This window comes from Odontesthes bonariensis, chromosome 20, assembly GCF_027942865.1.
Source record: "Odontesthes bonariensis isolate fOdoBon6 chromosome 20, fOdoBon6.hap1, whole genome shotgun sequence".
In the NCBI taxonomy this organism is placed as follows: domain Eukaryota; kingdom Metazoa; phylum Chordata; class Actinopteri; order Atheriniformes; family Atherinopsidae; genus Odontesthes; species Odontesthes bonariensis.
The window spans coordinates 20164990-20190168 of NC_134525.1; the positions used below are offsets into that span (position 1 = coordinate 20164990).

General features: G+C 45.1%; 1 protein-coding gene across 2 annotated transcripts; it reads right to left on the bottom strand.

The window, feature by feature from the left end:
• Positions 1-1503: 1503 nt before the first annotated feature.
• On the bottom strand, positions 1504-24931 carry dipk2ab (divergent protein kinase domain 2Ab). 2 transcript variants are annotated; one of them, XM_075452626.1, is made up of 5 exons: positions 24481-24931; positions 23141-23205; positions 17378-18255; positions 6912-7215; positions 1504-3832 (listed from the first exon to the last, which is right to left on the bottom strand). In XM_075452626.1, the coding sequence occupies exons 3-5, from the start codon at positions 18029-18031 to the stop codon at positions 3498-3500; spliced, it is 1293 nt and encodes a 430-aa protein (XP_075308741.1). In that variant the 5' UTR covers positions 18032-18255; positions 23141-23205; positions 24481-24931; the 3' UTR covers positions 1504-3497. The 2 variants fall into 2 exon arrangements, with proteins under 2 accessions (XP_075308741.1, XP_075308740.1); XM_075452625.1 differs by lacking the exon at positions 23141-23205.
• Between the last annotated feature and the right edge of the window lie 248 nt (positions 24932-25179).

Below are 25179 nucleotides of genomic sequence, written 5' to 3' on the forward strand. Positions count from 1 at the left end.
TAAGCTGCTCTTGCTTCTATTTTAGCTTTGACAACTTGAGACAGCAATTTAAGAAAGCAGACTTGCTCGCAGCAAATTGGATAATTTAGAGAGGATATTTCTCAGGTTCTATTTGCCGTAATTTCCGGATGTTCTTACTTCACAACCATATTGTTCATTTAAATATATCTATATCCCTCTTCTTCCTCTCCCCGTCCAGAGTAAAAAAATCCTTGGTGGCTGCGCCTGGGAACGGCCTCATGTTTATTTAAACCTGTTTATTAAAGTTGAGCGCCTGGTGCCCCATTCATTTTCTGTGGTGCGCTTTCTTATAGCCAACCAATCCTGGAGCCATTCATCAGCTGGTGCTGCAGAGGCCTAAACACGCACTTCACCACAATGAGTGCGACACCAACTCAGCACACAAACCAGCGGGCGTATCAAAGAGACGCACAATTACAGAGGAGAGGGAGGAAAGAGGTGGAGAAGTGGCCACGGAGAAAAGAGAAAAGAAGTGGAAGAGTGGCGGAGAGTGTCAGTGATGTAGCTTCTAATTTTGGTTCTGGCTGTAGCGCTACTTTGTTCTGCCGCAGGCTTTCATGCTCCAAGCACGAGCCGAGACAGGCACGGGCGATAGAGACGAGCTATTGTATTAGCAAAGAACACACACTCCAAAATTACAACGGGCAAACAGATAGCGCGCGCGTGGAAGAGTATCTCTCCACGTGCGAGAGCACGCTGAAGTGTTTTCGTCTCGCTCCCCCGAATTGTCGGCTTGTTGAGTTTAATCTAATTTTGTGTGAAGACAGGAAAGTGTCGAGGACAATCAATGTTAACGCTTTCGAACAACTCAAATATGGATAAGGCGCCCGAGTTGAGCACAACAAAAAGACAGCTCAGACTGGGATCCGAATTAGAGGATAGATGAAGAGATGAGATCGAAACCAAGAAGGAGGAATGAGGGGAAAACGGCAAACGCTGACATCCAGCTGTATGCAAAAAGAAACGGAGGCAAATCGACTGCAACTTAAAGCAATATTATGTAACATTTCTACGTTAAAATAACAGCTTGAAGAAAATTGTGCGGCTAGAATGAGTTTTAATATTACGATTGGCCTGTCTCCTATGCCCTTCGGGGGTCTGAGTTGGAAAAACTGCGCTATGCAACTTTGCTGGAGCGGCCCGGGAGCTGAGCGGAAGTACTTCGACTTGCTTACTGGCACACCTACCGCAAAAACAAATAGACCCCTCTCACGCTCCCAGGTACATTTGATTACTCTTACCTTCTCGGTCAACATAGCTTGCACCTTCTGACTCCTCGCCGGTTCGTCAACAAACGTGGAAGCGAAAGGGTGTTGTATTTACGACAGTGTAACCGTACATTACCTCCAAGCCTGTAGGGGGAGCTCCATAGTGGGCTTTTTGAGAAGTTACATTGTATTGCTTTAAGAGTGGGAGTAATTACAGGAAGATTAGGAGAGAATCAAGAACAGTCCACACACAGTTTAAGTGTATATATATCTATGTATATATATATATATATATATTCATTTATTTTTAATATTTAATCCCACTAAAAGTTGTAGATACAACTTTTGAATGAAAGGCACAGGAAAAAATAAATCAGACAACGCTGATATAATACTCGAAAGAAAAAAAAACAACAAAAAAGTACAGTACAAAAGTGGACAGTTAGTTACGCATGAGACAAATCCCTCCAGGTTGACCATCCTCCATCCTGGGGAAACAAAAATGCGTCTGATACGACAAATGATGTGGGTTCAAAAATCAAGAAATTCATTAGCCAAACTGGTCTTTATTGCTTTTTCCTAGCTGGCAGAGGTCGCATCAGCCCTGCACGTAATAAGCTTTAAATGAAAGAAAAAAACAAAACGACGGGTGTGCTTCCGGTTTCCTCGTAGATTGGGAGTGGCTTATACTCACTTGATCATTTGCCAGCTTATTCTTTTATTATCTGCGCTACGAAACACTCCACTGGGCTTTTTAAGCATTTGATTCACAACATCAAAACAGTTGACTTACAAAAAAAACCCCCAAAAAACAACAAACTAATGAAGCCAGAGATGGGATTCTTCTTTTTTTCCTTGAGGAACATCTCTCATAATCCGGAGCCAACATGAGCCTAGATTTGTGATTATCCTTTTCTTTGTTGGTCCAACCTCTAAGATAAGCAGAGTACTTAAATATTTAACAGAAATTTAAACGTGCGGGTCAGAAGCCGAGAGCGAGAAAGTAAATTAAGACGTTTCCATTCCCTTTTATACCATTGACCTGACAGAGCCTATTGCATTCAGCACTAGTGGGAGAAGTCTGACAATAGGATTCATTTATCAATTACAAACGCTTTAACAGATTTTTATTCATTTTTTTAAATTTACCATGTTGAAAGAAAACAAGTTTAGGCAAACGCACATTATTTCTTCTGAAGGCTGAGACAGCAGCAGGGGTTTTATCACAGAACTAAGGTAAATTTTTCCCCGTTTTGGATACCTCTGGATTGGGTTCTTTGGGAATAGAAATGGAATATCAGTATTCAGGTTGTCGGCTCATATAAATGTCTGTTTTGTACAGCTCTGGTGGGCAACAACTGGAGGGAAAGGTGGTCTCTGTGCACCTACGAGTTCCTATTACAAATAGCCTCTTTGGTACAGGCACATCTGTATCGAGGGACCACAGGAGTCCAATTATTGCCTTCCTTTTCCTATGAGCAACTGTTGCACTCTCTGTTGTTCCTATTCAGAGAAAAAAAAAAGAAAAAACACAAAAAGAAAAAACACAAAAAAGATGATTGCCACAACCCTGAAACCTGGACACTGAGTGATTGATTTGAAACTATGCTTATAGAACCCCCCCCCTGCCTGTCCTTTCTACCTGCGGTAACTTGGCCTTCCTTTGAGACAGCAGGAGAGTAATGCTACCTTCACCTTCCCAGCAGCAATGCTACAGAAAGGAAAAAAGCCATGGCACAGCAAAACAGTGTACATGTACCAAATGACTTGAATTCAGTCCAGAAAAACAGAACATACAAGATCGTTGAGGGAAATTCCAAACGGGTGATACGGAGTCAATGTCATTAAACACAAGCATTCTTATAGACTGAGTAATGAACGCGAGGATGGACGTCGTCAGGGCTGTGTGATGTCGCTGGATGCTCTGGTTTACCCGAACCCTTTCTCATCTCCCCACCAGAGATGGCAGCGCACCCTAGGAGTGGAGAGGTTTCCTCTATACCTTCTTTTTCCTGGATCTAGCAGGAATTCTGTAGCGCCACAATCCTTTCATACAGAGGAGCAAAGTCAAGGTAAAAGCTAGGGCTTTAACAAATCTGCTTTGGAGTTTGATCCTTACACTTCCTGATGCAAGACCCAAACACCTTGATGCTCCGGTGCACAAAGGAGAACGAATGACATCATGTACAAGGACCAGGGTCTAAAGAGTCCGGGGATCAAGATTACAAATCCAGTCTCAGTGCGTCAGGCTAACGCAGACTCCTTTTATTACCTGGCCGTGGCAGCAGCTAGCTGTGTGAGGTATTCGCGCAGTTCCTTAGCCACCTGAAAGCGGCCATAGCGCTTTTTGGGTTTAGTGCACTCGTCCAACAGAGCCTCGAGTTGTCCATCTTTGGCTATGTGGGCTGGCGGGTCATGGAGGAGGCCCCCCGTAGTGCCCCGCCATGTAGCGTACCGCGACAGCAGGTTCTGGCACACGGCATAGTAGTTGTGGTCCACACTGACCCTGGAACAAAGGGAGTCCTTGGAGAAAGACAGGCAGGCCTCCCGGTCGCACTCCTCAAAGCGGCTCTCGTACCACACGTCGTAGTTCTCTGGTTTGTCTGCAGGTGGACAGAGACGTAGGTTCATGAAAATGCAGCCATGAGAATATACTCATTTCAACAAAAACAGTCAACATAAAAGGCTGCGGGTGCTCAGCACGTATATAGAGGAAATGCATCATAACCCTTCTTCTCAGAGAATAAAGCTTGCCATATGTAGATCAGCTATAATTTGCAGCTATATTTACAGAGCAAAATGCATTTATCCATTTTTTCAGTGTCGAGTTTATTTTTTGGCTTTTCTTTTTAACCCTTATTGACAATATTCTTAAATCAAGTGTGGGAGTTTTAAAACAGCCTCCCACCCACCATGCAATAAGAGCATTTCTCTTTCAGCTGACTGTGTTTTAAAGTTCAAACAACAAAAGAAAACATGAAACATTTCAAGCTAAAGCCATGAAAAAGAATCGGGTCTCATTTCTTTGCATCAACCTATAAAGAATAACCATATTTCCAACAGTTTTTGCCAAATTATTGTACAAGAAATCTAAATTACCGGCAGCTGACAGGAAAAAGGTAACATTCTTGACATTCTGTAGCCACTAAAAGGAAATGCTTTGTCGAAGCACACAGACAAACAACTCATCTATAGTTTCATCTGACAGAAATGAGCCCCCTTTCTGATTTAGTGGGCAAATAAAATTCTCTCCAGCTCATTTCACAACGTTTTTTTTTTATCCCACTCTTTAGAGGACTGGTCTTGGAAAGAAGGAAGGTAAGAAAATAACCTGGAATGATGGGAAAACTATTGGTTTGTACATTAAAAAGCAGATCAATAACATTGTTAGGAGGGTGGTGGACCCAGAGGATGCAAACACATAATCAGAGCATCAGCCTTGTAATGCATTTCTGCTCTGGCTCATCAGAACAACTCAATCAAAGATCCAGCGTTGCCCTGTTAGAGAGAGGCCCACTGTGGGCCCCCCAAAGGGGAGGGGCACATCAACCTCAATCAGTGCGAATGATGAAGATGGATCTGTCTGCGAGCGCATGCCACGAGCGCACACCAACACACAGAAAAAAGAGGTACACCAAAAAGCAGCAAGGTGAGGTGAAAGCAATTAATGCTTCAGAGCCGGTCATGCATCACACCTCGCCACTGATTGACGGATGGCATCGGGAGAGCGTTCCTTTTGCACTCGCACTGACGAACAGAAGCGCTAATGCACAAAGCAGTCGGAGTGCCTGAAAAGCAAATGAAGGGAAGAACGGGTTCGTGCTGAAGGACGAAGATGAGCGCAGCAAAAAAGTAATTTGAGACTCAACTAAAGGCTGTAAGAAAGTATGAGGTCCATTTCCTTGTACCTCAATCAGCCTCCGTCGCTCTCTTCCTGCAGGCTCGAGAATAACAAAGCAAGAACATTTCCAAAGCAAACCAAATCATTTCCAATTCAAATAAGCGGAGCAGCAGACGAGGTACGACTGTCTCGCCTCGCTCGTCTCCTACGTAACTGGCACCTTCCATGTTAAGGAGTTCAGGTTGGACTTGTATATATTCCTCTCACTCCTCTGCCTTCACAAGGCTACACTGAGCCTGAAATACTTGTTAGCGTGGCCTTACTGGTGGCATTCAAGAGAGCAGGCTGGTTTTAACAATGCTCGCAGGTGTTCGAGTGCATTATTGAATGTGAGAAGGAGAATCGGTGTGTGTGTGTGTGCGTGTACGTTTCAAGTGCAGCTGGATGCGTGCGTGAGCGAGTCTGGGAAAGGGAGGAGGGTGGGTGAAGTGTGCGTTACATTATACAGCATGCATTGTCTAAAGCCACTAGGGGTGAAACGATCCACAAATTCTGTAAGCTCAATGATGGAGAATGGCTCCTTTCGGACCGTTGGACTGTGCAAACAAAAGGAAACAGCACAGCTTGAACATGGCATGCGTTTTATCTCGCTCAGACCCTTTGCTTGCATACGGATGGCCCTAACAAGAAGATGCAACAGACCGTGGCTTTCCACGCATTTGATTTACAAATCAATTGGTTTCAGTTCAGGCTGATGACATTCGCAGCATACACTCCAGCTTGCCTTCAATCTCAGGCTCTAATTGTGGGGATTGGATTCTCCGTTTGTGGAGCTTTGGGAAGTTGCTGTGCCTATTTTCCTCGTGCCGTCCAACGCTCTGCTGTGACCTCGTAATACTCATTACTGCCATCATCCTTCTTCTTGCTGCAGCGACGCAGCATTTGGCACATATACACACACACACAAACACGAAAGAAGCAAATAAACTTGAGGCTTATACTCTGAATGGCAAGGATAAGCAGCTTGTGTTGTCAAGCTCTAAATGTGTCGGACAGACAAAGGGAGCTTCAACCTGGATTGTGCTTCAGGCCCAGCAAAGGGTGGAAAATCGCACCTTTTGGCAATAAGATAAATACATACTTTTGAGCATGGCACCAACATAACCACAAAGGAAATGAAGAAAATATTCAAGGAAAAAAAGACAATGCAGTTCCTCGACAAGCTTCTCTGGTGTAAGATCTTGTAATTTCATCCTGACACTTCCATTTCTGCAGGAGGGGACACCTCTCACAGCCTGACAAGGTGGTCGTCCCTCTTTCTGAAGTGGGCCCTGGAAGGGGGACGAAGGGAGGGAAAAACAGCCACACCGAGTGCGTGATGTATGGCTTTTTCTGTCTTTGTTATGAGGTTTATTCCGAGAGGCAAAAACTAGGGCAGCAGAGATGGCTCATTATCCGACCAATCTTTGCTTTGATGGGGACGTGCATGTTAGAGGCAGAAGGGGTGCTGGAGCAGTATATTCTTAGAAAAGGAGGCTTCCAGCATGTGCAGATCTGCCCAGAGCGGTCTGTCCCTGGAGGACTTTCCTAAAACCTTCATCGCTGTCTCATGAGCCTCATTTCTAGAGAATCCGAACTGTGGTCAGTATTTGAATCTAATGACATAGTGCTCATTAAAGCGGAACAGCCGTTACAAGCTGGAAATGCTTAAGGATGCGGCACAAGGACATGCTTGGAAACAATGGAAAATGGGTAATAAACCACATTGGGCATTCATCAAATACAAATGGATATACGCTTCATGAACGTGTGGTAAGGAATTGAGGGACACGGGTACTCACTCTGCTTGATCAGCCGTTTGTCCGCCACAAGAACGTTCTCTGCGTCAACAACGATGACTTTTCCGTCGCGTGGGCCGACCGCAAAGTTGTCAAAGCTGACATCGAGCAGGTAAAGGGCAAAGTCAAAGTCGTTGTTTGTGAGCTGCTCGGCAATGTCCATCAGCTGCCGCGCCAGGTCCACCCTCTTCTCCCATGGCGCATTGTAGAAGCTCCACAGCTCCTCACCCACATAGTTGACAGCTACCATGCGGCCACATGCTCCCAGGTACTTGGCGAATGGCCACCCTTCGTCCGACGGAAAGCTCTGGGGTGAAGAGACGGAAGAGGAAGGAAAACGCAGATGATTAAAAGACATGGATGAAACAAGCCGGGCTGTGTGACAGAGTTAGCCGATAGAATTACATAAACAGCTTTGAAAAGCAAAGCCTAACCACACGAATCCGGAGAAACTTCACAGCTTCAGAAAATATTTCTTTAATTTGCACAGAAATCCATTTTATGAATACAGAGAGAGAGATCAAAGAAGAAAAAAGAAAACCCAGACGCCCAACACAAAGATGCTGTGAGCAGCCGTAGGTAATTTCTGATGCACAATAGCTGAAAATCTGCCAGAGGATCACGTGAAACAGAGCCAGCTTGGGGTATAACGGATTAAATTTAATAAAAGCAAAGAGACAGTTTGTGTTTAAGCCCTACAGCTAAGAGCTGATGTTCGCTGCTACTTGGTGGTTCCAGAGAACTGATAGGAGGTGATTTGTGGTAGCAGCAGTTAGCAGGAAAGCCTTGTGTGTTGTGAAGCAGCAACGGGGCGTTTAAAACTGGAGTGTGGTGCTCGCTAACCGGGTTGATGCAGTTTGGGCATGCTGACAAGAAATCACAGTGTATTATTGGAGAAAACTGATTAATAACAACAAGGCAAAACCGGTTGAAGCAAGTGGTTTCATGACTGTTGCGCAATATCTTAATCTCCAAGACTGATTTGCTTTACTGAGGCCAAACAAAAGCAGGCACACATGCCTCATCATCTGCCATCACTCAAACAGTAACCTTTATATTGGCAAATACACACTAAACACAGGGACCGTAGCCCTGGTGTCTTACCTTTATTCCCCTAAATCCAGCTTTTTCCTCTCAGTCTATTCTATCGTCACAGGCTGTTACAGTGGAAGGCCAAATTAATGAAAAATTATTCCAGTAGCCAAACATTTTTGCAAACTCAGAGTTTTGCAGCAAACCCACTGCCACAGGCCTCCATTTTTTTATAATAATCAACTACCATATGCCAGTTTAATGACACCCCACAACTCCTATGTAACAAATTCCTTGCAGGCTCGCAGGTTTTTTGGCAGGCAGCCGCCTCGGAGACGCAGAGAACCAGGTGCGCTCGTGTTTCAAAGCGGCCTCAGTAGCCCTACCTCTCTGAAGCTCAACCGCATCACGGACATGGCAGGGAACACGCCGCAACACTGCAGGTGAGCTGTGAACCGTTTTGACTGTTGCATCTCACTCTGCCCTCTTGGTAGTTCAGTACGTTACCAGCTTTCAAATTTCTGTCAAGAGGGTGGAGATGAAACATGCATGGCTGGCCCAACTTCCTTTAAACTTTAATTAAACACAAATTATTTAAAGACATACGTGTTAACCAACGCCTCCAACTGGCCACGCAGCCGCTGTGTCTCCAGGACAACAGCTGGACTCGCACAGAGACTACAGCGCCAGGTGAGCACACTGCTATGTGAACTGGTGACTACACAGGTCTATTGTTGAGCCATTTCATCTCAAGCACTCCACGGACAATGTTGTGCCGGATGCAACGTACAGGAAGCAATTTCAAGGAAAGGGCTAAGAATGTCTCACAAAGGTCACTTGAAAATGAGAACCTTGGAATAGTCTTTAAGCTAAAAATGTACTTTTATGCAGCAGGGACTCAAAAACAACAGAACAAACCAACATAGAAAAACAGGCCACCTTTTATGGTGTGGGATATCTCCTGATCAGTTTAAGAAAACTGGGGAGATCGATAATGAGTTGCGTGTCGTGTCGCTTGAGTCCATTTCCCTGAGGTTGCCCAATCAATTGTGTGCAAGACAAAAGTCTGTCTATGAAGCAGCGCTCGCTTCCTGCAGCCTGTCTGTCTGTGCCCGGCGCTCGACTTGGCAATGACTCACCCCGACTTCTCAAAAACATCTTTACTCAGTACCCTTCCTCCACATTTACTGAAGCAACTAACTTGGCAGGATGCAGAAATGACAGAAATAGACAGATTGAAAGAAAAAAAAATAAATAAATAAAAGAAAAGGATAATGGTGGGCTGACTATACTCCCAAACAGTGGCGATCCCAGACCATTGAACTATTTCAAGCCAATAGCCATTCCTACATAAAAGATTTTAGAATTAGAGGCTTAATCGGCTAAATATCTAAATGGTAATGGTAAGTTGGTATAGACCGCTTAAGCAGATGCTGGATCGGTTGGTGGTACATCCCTATTAGGCCCTCCTCCCTTTGACCTAAATTTAAACCTCACATCGCTTTTTGTTGCTGCAAATCCAAGCAGCTCGCGGTCTTGTTGACAAAACTTAGCCTGTCCAATGTTATGACTAAACCTGCAGAGAGGCTGCTTTGTAAAAAACACCTCCCTCCCTTTCACCCCCGCAGGGCGGATGGATAAAAGTGGGTGCTGGGGGCAGACAAGAGCGCGAGAGAAGAGAGGATGGAGACGGCAAACAGAAGAGACAAACACAGTGTCTTTCCCTGCTCCGCTTCAGTAGACAGGAGGGATAAACTAGCAAAGACCTGCCCGCTAAACGCATCTCTCCCTTTGTTGTAAGGTTGCAGGCCTGAATGGGAGCAGAAGTAGAGCGACGGCAGATGGGTGGATGGCTGGTGGGAGGGGGCGCAGGATGAATGCCCCGAGGCTACTTTCAGGCACTGTCAACGGCTGTTATGAGAAGGCCTTCATGTCTGTCTGGCCCTCGTCCGCGGTTCTTAACATAGATGTCGCTCAGTCTCTCTGCTGACAGGCTCGTTGCTCTACCACGATTATTCTAGTCTCAACAACTCGTACCTTGGTGCTGCTTTTACGATCGTCTTAAATTTAAGTTTTATTTGCAATAAGTCTAAGGAGAGAACTACTGAACAGTGTCGGCATGCACACGGAGGAGGGCACCTGAGCTTTGGACTCAACGTTGCCCATTGCAACAGTTGATAAATACCCCACCAATCATTCTCCCTTTGCACTCTTTAAACGGTTACTCTGCAGAAGTCATTAACGTCCGCAATGAGGCATTTGGTGTGGGAAGGAGGGCGGGTGGGGAATGTATATTGGGAAACCCAGCCTAATATAACATCCACTGCACTATGCCTGAGTAGACCTATGAGGAACTGTGTGTGTGTGTGTGTGTGTGTGTGTGTTGTTAATGCACAGGTAGTGAATTTTAGCAGTCGTCTCCCGATGAGTTTCCACTGCTGAAAAATGCTGAGGGTGCAAGACTGCCAATGACACATCCCAGCAACTTTAACAGCTTTAAAAGGTCTTATCACTTCTTGTTCCTGTCACGGGATAAAAACCTTTCATCTCCTGCTTAGCAAAGGCTTGAAACTGTAAAACATGGGGTCTGGTGCCAATTTTTTTCTGTACATTTTTTTTTTTTTTTTTTTTCCCCTTCGCACTGCGCAGAAATAAAGATTCTGGCTCGGAGGACGATGCAAGCGAGGGCGGAAAACAGAATCTCGTCATTAAAGGCGAACTCGCAGTGACTTCAAGGCCCAAGTCTGGCTAATCCAATCTTTAAGGTGGTTCTGGTGCACTGCAGTAGAATTGAGTGGGGCGGGGGCTGCTTTTCGCTCCTCTTCCTGTAACACAACAGACACAGTAGCGTCCTCTCGGGGTGGGGTGGGGGTTGGTTTGGCAGAGTAGGCTGAAATGAAACAGGGCCACAGACAAATGTGCAGCCTCTGGAGAAGAGGATGAAACGACTGGAGCGAGAGTCACAGGAACACACACCTGCGTCCTGACATCTGCTGACAAAGGCATGCCCTTCTACTGGGCCACTCAGGGGAGGGCGTGGGCGTGTGTGCAAGAAGGTTCGAAAGACGCTCCTTTTTTGCTGCGTGTCTGAGAGCGTATGTGTGTGCTTGAAAACGTAACCAAGCAAGTGTGAATGAGAACAGGCAGCGTGACCCGGGCCGATAGCAACCTCTATTCAGGGGCAGAGCAAACATGAGTGGCTCCAAAGATATTGCTTTGGCAGGCTTGTAAAAAACACTGGTCCATCAAACAAACACACACACCAGCACATTCACACAACTGCAATATTTAAAAAGAACCAGTTGCCTTCATCCTGCCACCACAACCACTTGTAGCAAAAAAAAGGAAATTAGTAGTTTACCACAGACGTGCTTTGTGCGAGCAGTTTAACATGGCCCCGGGCAAGGTGTGGTGTGCATTCTCAACATTTTCCGTCTTCAACAAAACCCCACACCTTCAGAGCAAGCAAGCTGAGACAGGACTCATCGAGAGTCCAGGGATCAAATGGTAAAGTTGGTTAGCATGCTGCGCAGACGCAAAAAAACCTAATTAAACAAACACCCACATATAGGCTATACATGTATAGTAAAAAAGAAAGCCCTTTCAAATCTCATGTTGCAAAATGAACATTATTCAGCCTGTTTATCACAGGGGCTTAGTGCTAAGAAGGAGACACATCTGCTCTGCAAGGCTGGAAGGACGATGCTGCCAAGCTGGACTTGAAAGAGCACATTGCTTTTCTGAGCAGCTCTCCTGTTGACCTTGTGTGTCTGGAAGGAAGTGTTGTGGGCCCTGTCTGGCGTTTTGCTGGCCATTTAAGTTTAAAATACAGTCTGTTAGTCCGCAGCAAGCGCTCAGACCCCACAGGGGAACCAACGTTAACTCCTCAGCCAAGGCACACATGGCGCTAGTTTTTTCTCTTCAATCGTGCTTCTCTCGTACTGCTGCTTTTCCTGCTAAACGTTTTTCCTCCTCTTTATTCCACCCAACAAAACCCGACAAACAGAGCAACGATTCTGTCTGTTCTGAACATGGAAGGCGGTAGCTGCCCAGTCGGAGCACCAAGCCGAGGAGTCTGCTTGTAAAGGAAACCGGATAGTAGTGACAAAGAATGTTAATTGTACGTGTCTGAATTTAGAATAGGTCTCCTCTTCTTCTTTGTGTGTTCATAACAGGCAGGAGTTGTGAAAGAACAAAAAAAGAAGATAAAGACCATTTAAAAGACATATTGTGTTTTTGTTTTCTGTGTGGAAAGTAAGAGATCAAAAGAAAAAAAAAATCTAAGATTTCTGCTCCGAGGACCAAAAACGGTAAGCACAGAAAGACCATGGACATGATTCAGTGAGCTCTGTTGAGCATTGATAGAAATAGGTTAGTTGTGTCTTTGAGTTTTGCAGGCCTCTGATCTGCAGAGAAAATAAGAACAGGATGAGGAATGAGTGCACAGGACAGTGCAGCTTGAGGTTGCAAGCTCACACTGCTCACACGCCGCCATGAACCTGAGCCACTGCAAATAGAGCCACCTCATAAATCCCCTCAGCTGGAAGATGAGGAATGGATTAAGTCACAGGCAGTGGTTGTTGACTCATTCTAGGTGGTATTGCCGCCCACACAACAGAGGAGGAACCCAAGTGAAACTTGGCCTCGGACCTGACGGCTGTGGGTTTGAGACCCAAACGCAGGTCTGCACATTTCAGAGCAGGCGCCAATTATCCCGAGGGCAGCTGGGTGGCATGGTAAGCTGGAAGACCTCGGTCACTGACCCCGCACTCTAACCTGCCTGTCGAGCAGGGCACGCACCGATAGAATTCCCCCTTATAAAAACCAATTAAAAATCTCTAGCAAAGGCCTCAAACTTAATGAGGCTTCAGGCTATGATCAAATCCGACAACATCCAGAGAGAAGTTTGATTAAAGAAAGTCGCTTTGGTACTAGGAAGGGTGCAAATGCTAAAAAAAACCTGTACATACCGTACTACAGCACACTGCTGACCTCTCATAATTTCTGCAGCAGAACCAGGTGCTTCATGCTTTAATGCAGTGGGCAGTTTTATTACTGTAGGCAAAATGATGTGCTAAAAAGCATATTCTTGCTCTAACATTAGGCCCTGGGCTCTCCAGGGAACAAACCACAGTAAAGAGCTGCTCGTTACCGATCCATATTGGCCATCTTAAGGGGCCCGGTGAGAGCTGCGCATGATACTCTTTCGTTGCAGAACTGCGTCTTCATGAGCTGGGCCTTTGGTAGGTTGGGGTGCAACGCTGTAACAGTAGGAAGCTTTGGGGTTGAGGGACAAGTCTAAAAAAAGGAGCCGGTGGGGGGAGGGGGCAACCACAGGCATTTACCTAACCAAACACAGCTGTCAGACGTGTGTGTGTATGTGCGTTTGCAGGGAGGAGAGAAAGGATTATGGTAACACAAGCAGTCTGGCTCATTCAAATGGGAGAAAACACCACAAGGCTCTGGCTTGTACAAGACACTCACACAAACACCGTCTGCTCCTCTCCTTCTCCTCTCTCCTTTCCACCAGGGCCTCCATCCAGCGAGGGCGGCCAAAAGAGAGGAGTCGGGCCCAGATAACTCCCTGTCTTATCCTAACAGGATTCAGTCTGTACACAAAGGCCTATAAGAATAATGAACGGAGGTTTGGGAGCACTTGAAGTAGGGTTAAGCTGCATGCACAACTTCCCCTCTTATGTGCTAAAAGCGTCACAATCCCCCAGACTCTAAAAAACAAAGGTACTAATCACAGGCTAGCAACTCGAATACTATTTACTTGCGGACCTCAGCCACCGAGTCGGTCTCGGAGACAGAAGGCTCTCACTTAAGCCGGGTTAGCGTCCATTGTGTGCGATTAAATGAAAAGAAATAAATACAACTTGGTTATGATCCTCTCTCTAAAGAGGCATGACCCAGAAAACCAGGCTACGGAGTCGCTGCATTTTTCAGAGATGGGAAACGTAGAGGCTCAATTTCTACTGTATGTTTTTCTAGTTTTCAAAAACTTTCAAATATCTCCAAGAAGTGTGCAGTCTAATTTATGAGATTATTGATTCATTGCTTATACAAGCAGCCATGAATCATTCAATATGATGCATTTAAATTAGGTAGGGAAAAATAAATAAATAAAATCAATCAAGGTTCAGTAGGTCACAGTTGATGCACCATTTCTGCATCACTTTATGCCAGCGAAAACTCAGTTTTTAACTTTAGTTTTGCTTCTTTTGGCGATCCAACAATGCAAAGGATTACAAAGAGCTTCATTAATCAACATGCCCGTATTAAAAAAGATTCAAACAAGCTACTGGTGCATTTGCTCTCAGCGCTGGAATGTTTATGTTTCACATTTGCATTAAAATGATGCTGTCAAACGATCTCGGAAAGACGAGGAGAAAAGGTCATCCATCTAATCTCTCCTAGCCGATTCAGTATCAGTGTCAGACGTCTCTGTTGTGGGAGAAACAACGCGAGGGGCTCGCGCCTTCTGACGAGCCCGTCTCCCTGTCAGGTGAGACGAGTGTTGAATACGTCGAAGAGATGGTAATGAAAATGGGGGAAGAAGGGTATCTGGGACTGCGAGGATTTGAGTTTAGTGGAGATGAGAGTGCCGCAGACTGAGTTAACCCCACAGGCCTGTCACATCCTATTCTCAGCTTCACCGAGCACGACAGCGCTGAGGACCAAAAAGGGTGCGAGTGCAGTCACATGCTTCTGGCTATCCCACCAAGCTTAATGATCTGGAAGGGAGGACTGGGCTAAATCGAACTAATTTAAGGTTGGGCCAGATGTACTCCATCAAACACAACCAAGGCAACGAATACGATTCTAGCCATCGAAACGAGGAGAGCAACGTTGAAAAAGGTGTGAAATTAAATAGGATCATGCAATTCTTCTCGTTTGCAAAGAGAAAAAAAAAAGATTTATCACAGCAACAGAGAAACATTTTTCGGGCAATTTTAAAGAACTGGTACAAAGATTCAAGGAAGAAAAAAAAAAAAAAAAAACAGATCGAGTTGGATATGGTGCCTTCTATTGCGCAAGGATTTCCATGTTCAGCTGTCGTCCGTCATTTTGTCTTCTGAAAATATTTATTCCCCAAAGCCAAATTGTCTTCCACGTGACAGAGAAGTGGGGGTGATGTGCGCGTCTGCGTGTACATGTGCACACAGAAAACGCATTGTTGCCCAGACCCGAAACAACACAGCAGATTGTGTCTCACTGACAAAAGGAGGTCTGGTTTCTCATAGTGAATCAGGGCCGATTTACAGCCTGTGGCTTCAAAAGACTGGAAACAGAAGCCCCTCTAAGAGAGAGCGCACAGCTGAAATGTTATTCACATCATTTCACTGTGTACTGCAAGAGCAGAGAGAGACTAAATAACCAAGTAAACCCAACAACCTCTTAACTATAACAACGTTGACGGATGACAGTGGGAAATCGTTTACACTGAAGCAAGCTTAGATTACACAATGAGCGATAGTGGCCAAATCAAACGCATAAAGCACATGTTTGACTACAACCAAACAAAGAGAAGTATGGTTCTTGACCTCACACGGAGGGACATTGATTAATAGCTGAAATAAGGATCAGGTTACATTAAATACTGGGCCATAAAACTCGGCCCGCATTCCTCTATCCTTTGTTAAAACCAATCCCCTCTCAGCCGTCTAACCTCTGGCAAAAAAAGAAGAAGAAGAAGAAGAAGAAGGTGTTGTAATACAGCACGTCTCCTGTTCAATCTCTACAGACGCCATTAATTCTTTATGGTCTACTGCTGCCCAACCTTGTGTTTAGGGTCTCTCAGCAATTTTTCTCATCTTTCGAGTTCAGTGATGCCGGTGAATTGTCAAGGTGCTCGGGATATGCGAATCTACGAGATGTCTGGTACTTATTCTCGCCCTCCGTCCACACGCTGTACATGCCCCAAATGCGTTACCCCATAAGTTCAGCATGATATAAACAATTCATGAGTCCTTGTAAACACGCAAAGGCTACAGAGCGGGATGTGAAGAGAGCTGTGGACAATGTGTGCGCATGATGTCTTGGTGTGAGATGTCTGGAGCTGTGTGCAAGATAAGGCCGAGGGTGGGGGGGTTCACCATGCCTCTGAACTGATGTACAATGGCATAAAAAAAAAAAAAAAAAAAAAAAAAAAAAAAAAAAAAAACTGATGGCGTTATCTGTGGAGGTTGCGCAAGTGGAACAGAGAAGCAGGCAGGGACACGGATAGAAAAAAGGAACGACGGAGAGAGGAAGGAAGGGGGGCAGAAGCGACCACACAAGGCTAATCAGATTTTATAGATTGACCAGGCTAAAAAGCTGATTTCGCCTTTTGTCCTCCAAAATGCCCGGAGGTATCTGGTCGTGTATGTGAGGGGAGGGGGAGGTCAGCACACGTTATTGAATGTCTACACGGGCCAAGACCATTGTTGTTCTGTCCTCTCACGACACACGGTCAATGGCAAATTGAAATTGAAATTGATTGGCTGCCCATAAATCTGGGAGGAGAAAAGGATGCCGGCTGTCTTTATGTGGTGCATAGAATGGCTGCTTTGACGTGCAGGGTGAGGGAATAGAGACGTGTGTGATTTTACTCCTAAACATGGTGTCAAAGTCAAGTTTTGGCACCATTCAACTCAAACTCGAGCAAAACTGCACGCTAAAAAAAGTGAGTTCCAAATACAGCATGTGATTTTTGTAACCACAACTTCCATTTAGTCAGTTCACTCAACTCTCAAACTTCGAAAAGTATTCTAGAAGATTAATGAAGGATCAGTAATATTGGTGCTTTTCCCACTTAGCAGCCCTCCAGATATTTCTCCAGTCAAGTCCCCCACAACTGACGAGGACACAGAAGTATATTAAAAATATAAAAACAACCATTTACAAATGCATCCTTGAATAATTCAAAACTGCTCTACATTTTGTGTTAAATATGCAGAATTGCCGCTAGCAAAAATCTTTTTTTTTTTTCCTTCTTCAGAGGCTACAGCTCTTAAACGTGTCACTATTCTATGAGTGGAATAGTCGTGGTCCTCAAAGCGAGCATGCAGTGTTGGTGTAGACTAGAGTTTAGGGAGAGAGTAATGGCTGGTCTCAGATCTATAAAAGAGGAAGTAAAATGATGATCCCCACCCTGTAATTCACTGGGGGCTTTTTGCGGGCCAACACCCTGGCTTGCTTTGTTCCGAGGCCCTGATCTTCCATGCGTAATCCAGTAACCATTGCCTTATAAGCCATTAGGAAAAGACATGCTGCCACCGATCAGCTGACAGACACCCCTTTATCCCCATATGACGTTTTCCTCAAAGATTGCAACAGTTAAACGTCATCCAAAAAAACCCTTCCTTTTCAGGCCTCAAACAACACAGCATACAAAGGCAGCTTTAAGCCATACAGACGCGCAAAATTGAAAAACAGTTGAAAACCGACAGTACCTGAAGCACAAGGGGTTCTGGGTTGAACGCCAAAGTCATGAGCAGCTGCATTCTCTCCGTGTCCTTCAGGTTCTTTAGCAGGAAGCTGCCCGAGTCCTTGGTCTCGGCATACCTGCGGACCACGCGGTCCAGCAGCCTCTGTGAGGGGCAGTGCACCAGGTCTGACCAGCCCTCCACCACCTCTGGAGTGAGCAGGCGAACGTCCCCATTGATCCGGGCAAATTCAGTCTTGTACATGGCCTGTACGAGGTCGCAGCGCGGCCTGCCCGTGGCCCTCTTGCAGATTTTCTGGTCAATCTCGGCCAGTTCCTGGTTGGATCCGAGCCGTTTGAGCACCACGCGCCGAGTGCCCTCCCTGGGCTCTCCGTACTGTGCGAAGTAAACATTCTTGACATTGAATACATCTAGAAATCGCAGGCGACCCCACGTCTCGAAGGAAACCTGTCCGTTCATGAACTTGCGGCACCAGCTGGTGCCAAAGCAGGCGGGACACTTGTTGAGGTTAATGAATCTCCGGTCGGTGAGTTCATTCTTCTGAAAGGAGGCGAACAAGGTGTGGGTGTTCATCAAAAAGATGACAGACAACCCTACCAACAACAAGAGCTTCAGACAGCGGTACAGGCGGCCAAGTTTGAGAGGCAGGAAGCGCAGCATGATGGGGATGGGCAGGAATGGGTGGGGGGTGGGGGGGTTACTGAGGGACAGGGATGAGGGGAGGTATTGAGATCGTCGTCAGGGAGTGAACCTCAATGCCTCTCCGCCATGCTGCAACGGGGTAGCTTCTAAAGCGGCAGTGAGGGACACGGCTGGCACAGCCACCCTGTGCCAGTTTCTGGCAGTCGCCAGTGCATCATGTTCTCTCTTCCTGGTGTTTGGTCCTGAAATCAAGCAGAGAAAGGAAGAGAGATTACTACCCCGGGTAACATAAAAAGAAAGTACATTTCATAAATCCACAATTGTCCCTTTGGTCATAGATAACAATTTGAAAAAGGTTTATTTAATTTTTCATCTCAGCCCTAATACCTAAAATGTGATACCTCCAATAAAACAAAACAGCACCTTCTCCAGCGTATGAAATTGTCTCACAAATTTGAATTGCTTGGGTCATTTGAGAGATTTCATTACTTTTCCAGACAAAATGAGTTGGCCCACAGCCAGTGCAATAAAACTGCTTGTATTGTTTTGATATTTTTGTAAAACAATTACTTGCAACCCCACCACATCTTGCCCCAATTGAACACAAATGAATAAAAGCAGGGACGAGAGAAAAACAGAGTATAAGTGATAATATTATGAGGAAACAAACAACATCCTCTCCTTGCATAAACAAAATACGCAGCACTCCGAGATGACTCCTTCCGCCTGCGGAGACACCAATATCCATCACAGTTCCCCTCGATGCTCGACAAAATAACGTGGCATCTGCACACCTCAAATCTCGGAGGAACCTCGCTTTGCATTGTGAAAGAGTCACGCTGTGCAGAATTTAACCTTTGATCAGGGCTGCCCCGCTTTTCTTTTAAACGCGCGCTTTGAAGTCGTTTCTTTGAAAATGGCTCGTGTCGCTGAAATAACCAAAATTTGTGATAGAATCTGTGAACACCAAGCAAATTGATGTCAGCGGATGTATAGAAGAAAGAGGCTGGGAACGAGTAGACAGCCTTCAGAAAAGGCCCCCACAGTCTACCACATGATGAAGCCGTGTTAGGCCTCCCAATAAGCTTTTTAGCAAAGCGTCTTATAAGGCGCTTTAAGAAAGACAATGACTCGGGCCTTTCAAATTAGCCATTCTCAATTAGAGCTCATTAGGACACGCCTATTAAGACAACTGACTTGAGAGAGCATGGCTAACAAGGAGGCACACTAGTGTGTGTGTGTGTGTGTGTGTGTGTGTGTGTGTGTGCGTGTGTCAATGTGTTCCTTGGATTTCGCCTCCAGATCGAAGTAGCTGAGACACAAAGGCTAAACGCGGCTAAGAGAGCAGCGGCTGTGAGAGACATGCGCCTGCGGTGTGTCAGATAAGAGCTGAACACACTTGTTCTTACCTCTCACTTCAGCCTGAAAATACCTTGAGCAGATAGGGCCAACGTGACTGATGTAAAAATAGATCGGATCCAAAATAGTGAGGCTAAAGACAGCTGCACTACGCATCTTTAAAAAAAATAAATACAATATACAAATTCAAGCAGTTTTCTGTTGCAAAGTGAGACGTCATTTTCTTCTCTGGCCCATAAATAAGGGCTGGGATAATGTGAGTGAGTTTAGAGAACAGGCGATCTTTAAAAGAAAAGACACGTGGCCACATTTATCAGTTCATTTCATCGTTATAATTAATTCTTTTAGTCTTTGGGATTGAATCATTCCGGAGGACAGTATTTGAATATAGCACTTTTCCTGCCCACATCAACCCAATATACCTCAGAAGCATACGAAAGCAAAAAAGAAAAACATCATTCTTTTGTACATTTGGTCTGACGCAGCATTTCGCTGAGAAAATCAAATGAAGGAGGGGAAAAAAAGAAACCTTGAGGTCCACATAGGACCGACTTTGACAAAAAAAAGCACTAGAGTGATAAATGAGCCAATCTCTAAAAGGGCAAAAAAAAAAAAAAAAAAAGTAGATGCAGTAACAGAATAATTCTGGAAACTACATTTAAATTATTTTATATTTAGACAAATTGGTAGATGGCATGTAGTGCGTGGCAAAAAATAAATAAATAAATAAAAATTCAAGGTATGCGTGTGCCTTCTGCTGCTCCAGGGAGTGAGAGAAAACTGATTGCTTGAGAGGAAAAACTGAACATCCTGCTGTTATAAGAGCTAGATTAGAGTGCCTTTTAACGCCTGACACAGGCGGTCACGGCACAGACGTATCTGCAAGATTTTTGGAGCCGATATGACATTTAACTAAGACGAACGAAGAGCTCGAAGAACATGTAACATAAGCTCAGCAGGGCCAAGAAGTAGTTCACCTCTTTATCCCTGTGAGAAAGCAACAGATAGCCAGGGCAAGTTAGAACAAGCGCCGAACTAGACCTGAGCACCGTGGACTAATGAGCTGGCGGCTAAAACGGGGAGGACTCATAGCTGCATCTTCCTTGCCTGACGTGTTAAGCGTCAGGACCAAAATAAACCCTAACCCGTTACCTGGATTATGTCAAGAACTGCGCTAATCATCTTAGGGAAGGGTACATTTACGCATGGCTTTTTCTGTTAACGAAGTGAAATGTTTACATACTTACAATATCGAAGGTTTAGGCAAGGCAAGGCATCTTTATTTCTATAGCGCATTTCATACCAGAGGCAACTCAATGTGCTTTACATAAAGACAAGGCATTTAAAAGAACAGCATAAAAACAAGAAATTTAAAGAGAATAAAAAAATAGAATAAAAAAATAGAATAAAAATTAAAACACAGTTAAAAGCAATCAAAGAAGAGGGGGAAAAGAAAAATATAAACTCAACCATAAGCACACCGAAAGAGAAATGTTTTTAACCTGGATTTAAAAGTGCTTACAGTTGGGGCTGATTTCAGTTCTGCTGGTAGTTTGTTCCAGTTGTGTGCAGCATAACAACTAAAAGCTGCATCAACCGTGTCTCGTTTGAACTCTGGGCTCCACTATCTGACCTGAGTCAGTAGATCTCAGAGCTCTGCTGGGTTTATACTCTGGTAGCATGTCATTCATGTATTCTGGACCTAAACCATTCCGTGATTCGTAGATGAGTAGCATGCACAAGTCTACCCCAAATGGCCAGTCCCTGACCCTGTACTTGTATTGAGATCAAGCATGAGAGGACACCCATTTAAATCTACTCAATTATTGTTTCTCCATCCAGTTGCTGCGGATACAATCACAAACAATTATGGTGTGAATGAGAAACAAACATTCAGTTTACTGAAGGGATTATATGGTCATTTTTTTTTCTGCCTCAGTAATTACTCTACAAGACTGCTTTTGGGGAGTTTTTACACTTCTCCATAATTACAGTAGTCCACTGCTGGATGAGACTTATCTAACACCACATGCAGGGAGAGTGGCAAACTGAGGGTCTCCACTGGCAAGGTCACCTACTTGGGTTCTTGACAAGGGTAAAGTTCACTTAAAATGCTTAAGTTAAGCCAGATGCTTTGTATTCAACCACAGATGTTAGCCACCAGAACACAAGGGCAGTGAAATTTAACGTAGCGTTTTCCTTTTGGACAAGCCTCTCTGCGCCACAGAAAACGTGTGTTAGGCATTTGCCGCTCTCTTCTATTACTCCCGCATGCTGCCTCTGCAAGAGGGAGGGAGGGGGGGCACAATATCAAGAGGAGCGCTCTCAGTTTAGAATAAGCACCCAAATTACCTTTCATCGTATGCGGCCCCTGCCAAAAGCGGGGAAAGAAAGTTTGTCAGCAAACCCGGGTCTACAAAGTATATCGGTGAGCGCGTCGGAGGAGAGGCAAAGAAAAGGGGGCAAATCAAAAGGATGCCTGACTCCTCATGCATGGGAAATGAGTCTCGCATGCAAAATGTTCCAAGTTTGGCAGATGTTAAGAGCCGCAAAATGCCTCATTACTGGGACAGAAAAGGCGCACGATAAAGCAACAGGCGCTACGTAGGCTTAAAACAGAATGACATAGGCCGAGACAGTGGAAGATGACATGGCAATATCCTCACATATCCACCATCATTAAAGTTAGATTTTAACAGAATACTGTAACTGTTAAGAAAGAGGGGGAGGTTTGAAATAGAAATCTAATATTTAAATCTAAGCTTTTCGATAGCTCTTTGTGTGAAACTGTTCTCAGATAATGGTGAACAAGGGCAAAGCTACTTTCAGCCTAAGCCATTTCCCCTCACTGCACCTGAGGCTAAACTTCATTACGATATAATGAAGTCGAGGCACACAAGAACATGCTTGATTAATTCCACTGGAAAAGCAAAGGAGAGCGCAGAGGAGATGTGGGGGGGACTGAAACACAAGGAAGGGCTGTGTAAAACAAATGGGAAGAAAGAGATATGACAAGTGTCGAAACTAATAGGCAGCAAGCTGAGAGAAACTTTGAGTTATTGCTCTTGTGATTGAAATGACAGAAAGATCGCTTTAATGCAGAGTGGCAGCTCTCAGCTTCTGGCAGAAAGGGTCTACTCGCAGGACCGCCGGTGTTACCACAAAGCTCGGAGAAAGCCTCCTCTGGCCCCCACAACCTCAACCCCGCCTGCGTTGCAATGTGGGGTTCTTGCTGGAGAGAGGAACTACTGTTGCCAAGGTTATTGACTGAGAGAGTCAATAATGTTTGATCACAAAAGCATTTTTCAGCCACAGCCGGAGTGCCTCAGTACAGCAAACGCAGAGATGGTGATGGATGGATACAAGTCACTGCAACAGTCGCTCTACTAATGGGGAATAGAGACCTCGGAATATAAGTACCAATTAGCTGCATCCCCTCAGTGAGCAGGGGTCCGTTCATCTATGGCCCAAACCCAACAATGGAGGTTTTAATGGAAATATCAATAATATCTGATTTGCGCCAAAATGACGCTCCGTAGGGACTTGCCCTAGATGCCCAAACAGATGTTTTTTTCCGTCTACGTTCAGCAGCTGCACTTTTTCAGTAACCCCTCTGTTGGGAGTTTGAAAAGTTGTTGTTCATCCAAATCGACGACGTTGCACAACAAACGCGCCAACCGAGAGAGGCTCCACTTGATCTGATTATGACAAGCTGTCAAAACAAGCCCGGAGAAATGTTTGGCCAGGGAGGAAAATACTATTGATCACCTGATATGTGCACTGCACCTCAACCTGCACCCCGAGCTGCTTTGTCCTAGAACAGACCGGAGAGTCTGCAGGTGAAGAAACAAAAACACAAAAACACACCACTCCTGTGAGAGCTTTTAGGCTACAATTACAAGAAGTTTCCCCTGCTGAGCAATCAGAAACATTCAAATCAGCCACCAGCAGAATGTCTTAAAGGAATCGGGCTATTTTCACATTTCCCTCGTCAACCAACCCAGCAGAAAGGCACTACAATTAGTCTCCTGTTAAGGACAAAGTCATCCAAAGCAGCCCGTTCCACTCATTAGGCTGTGCAGAGAAATTCCCTTGGACTTATGAGCTTTGTACAAGTGTTGCAATTTACCCCCCCCCCCCTCCTTGTTGAAATCAAGGGCACAACTTTGCAAAGAGCAGATCATCCCGATTATGCATAGAAATCCCACGGCCAACTCAATTTAGCTCGTTTTCTAAATTACGCTTCTATTTTTCATGCCTGAGCCTTTATGTCTGGGTGGAGGGAAAGGGCATCGGCTCAACTTTCTATTGCTAAAAGCCACGGAATCCAAAAAACAAATTGGCCAAGAAGGAAACCTGTTGAGATGCAATTCCCCGGGTGGTTTAGAGACTGTAGCACTGGTTGGGCGAGACAGTAAAATGTTAATGTGGCCTCGGGCTAATATCACGCCAGCCAGTGTTGTTGGCATAGTTAGTTAAAAATAAATAAATAAATAAAAAACCTGCATGCAAACAAGATGAATCCGCACACTTTCGCCTGTAAAACTAGCCTCACGGTCAATTCTGCTCGATACAAATTAAAGTTGGATGCTGTAACAGGCACTATCATTTCTTAATGGGCTGTGTGTAGAGACCTGTAGTCGGTACGGTTATCTTACCTCAAATAAGCCGAGGGGTTTTAAAAAAAGGTCAACGTATCAGACACTCGTTTTGAGGCGCCACTGTATCACAAATGACACTCGCAAGGACACTAATAGCAGCGGTAATAAAAAGGCTTCCCGTCACTCTGCAGCGGATGTGGACATCTGATAAGAGTTCATTTATGAAAAGCACAGTCGTGTAGTTTTTATCTCCTCGCTTCATCCTATCCGAGGTAGTAACAGGAGCCGTCAGAGTATCAAGTGTCCTCTCGCTCCACTGAAACGCTGAGACACAAAATGAGCTTATCTGTTTGTTTGTCTTTTTCAAATCAAAGCGGCAGAGACGAGGGGTTCAAGGAAAGCAAAAAGCGCCTCCTGAAATTCACAATGAGCCAGCTCGCGGTTGCAGGGGGAGCTGGTCCGAGGCTCACGCGCACTGCAAAGAGAAGAAACAAATGTGCAACAAACCTGTGAGACTTTTCCCCCCCTCTCCGCGTCGGTAGTAGTGAAATGCTTAGCGCTCCGTTGATATCATTCTTCAAAGTTGAGGCTACTTAAAGGGTGAGCGACATGGGCTTTAAATCACCGCCGACGTTATCTAGAAGGGAGCCCGGCTCTTCAAAGCTCGACGAAGACCTCTATGAAGCGGACTCACACTGGCTTCCCATTTCGAGCTCTTTAGATGTCTAGCCAGCTAGCCTGCTAGCTGCTGAAATAAACAGTTAGGATATCGTCTTAACTCTTCATATTCCGGATCTTTCCGACTGGACGACGCGCTCCTCCTCACAAAGCACAACAGCGCCTGTGTTCCGCATGCACGTCCATATCTGTCTGCTTATTAAGAGTCTCTTTGTGGTCACAGAACTGCCTCCTCTCTTATTCTCGCAGGCAGTGGTTCACTCCTCTTCCACACCACAATGGGTTCGGTTTCAAATCTTTTCAACACCAGCCTCTTAGCTCTTTACGACATCCGCTCTCTGTTTGCGACAGTGGTTGCTACGCGACTATTCTAATATTGTCATGTCTGGAGCGCCGACCTCCCCCCTACGCAAAGTTGGTCTATTTGTTTTTCTCAGTGCCCCTATTAGCCAATAACAAACATTTCATGGAGAATAGTGAGACAACTATATTTAAAGATTTGCTTTAGATAACCATACAGTCGTTTTT

Coding starts and splice junctions, on each gene's coding strand:
- dipk2ab (XM_075452625.1), bottom strand. CDS start 18,031: ATGCTGCGCTTCCTGCCTCTCAAACTTGGCCGCCTGTACCGCTGTCTG. Junction 7,216..17,377: donor CAGAACCCCTTGTGCTTCAG/GTACTGTCGGTT, acceptor TCTTCACCCCAG/AGCTTTCCGTCGGACGAAGG. Junction 3,833..6,911: donor CAAACGGCTGATCAAGCAGA/GTGAGTACCCGT, acceptor GTCCACCTGCAG/ACAAACCAGAGAACTACGAC.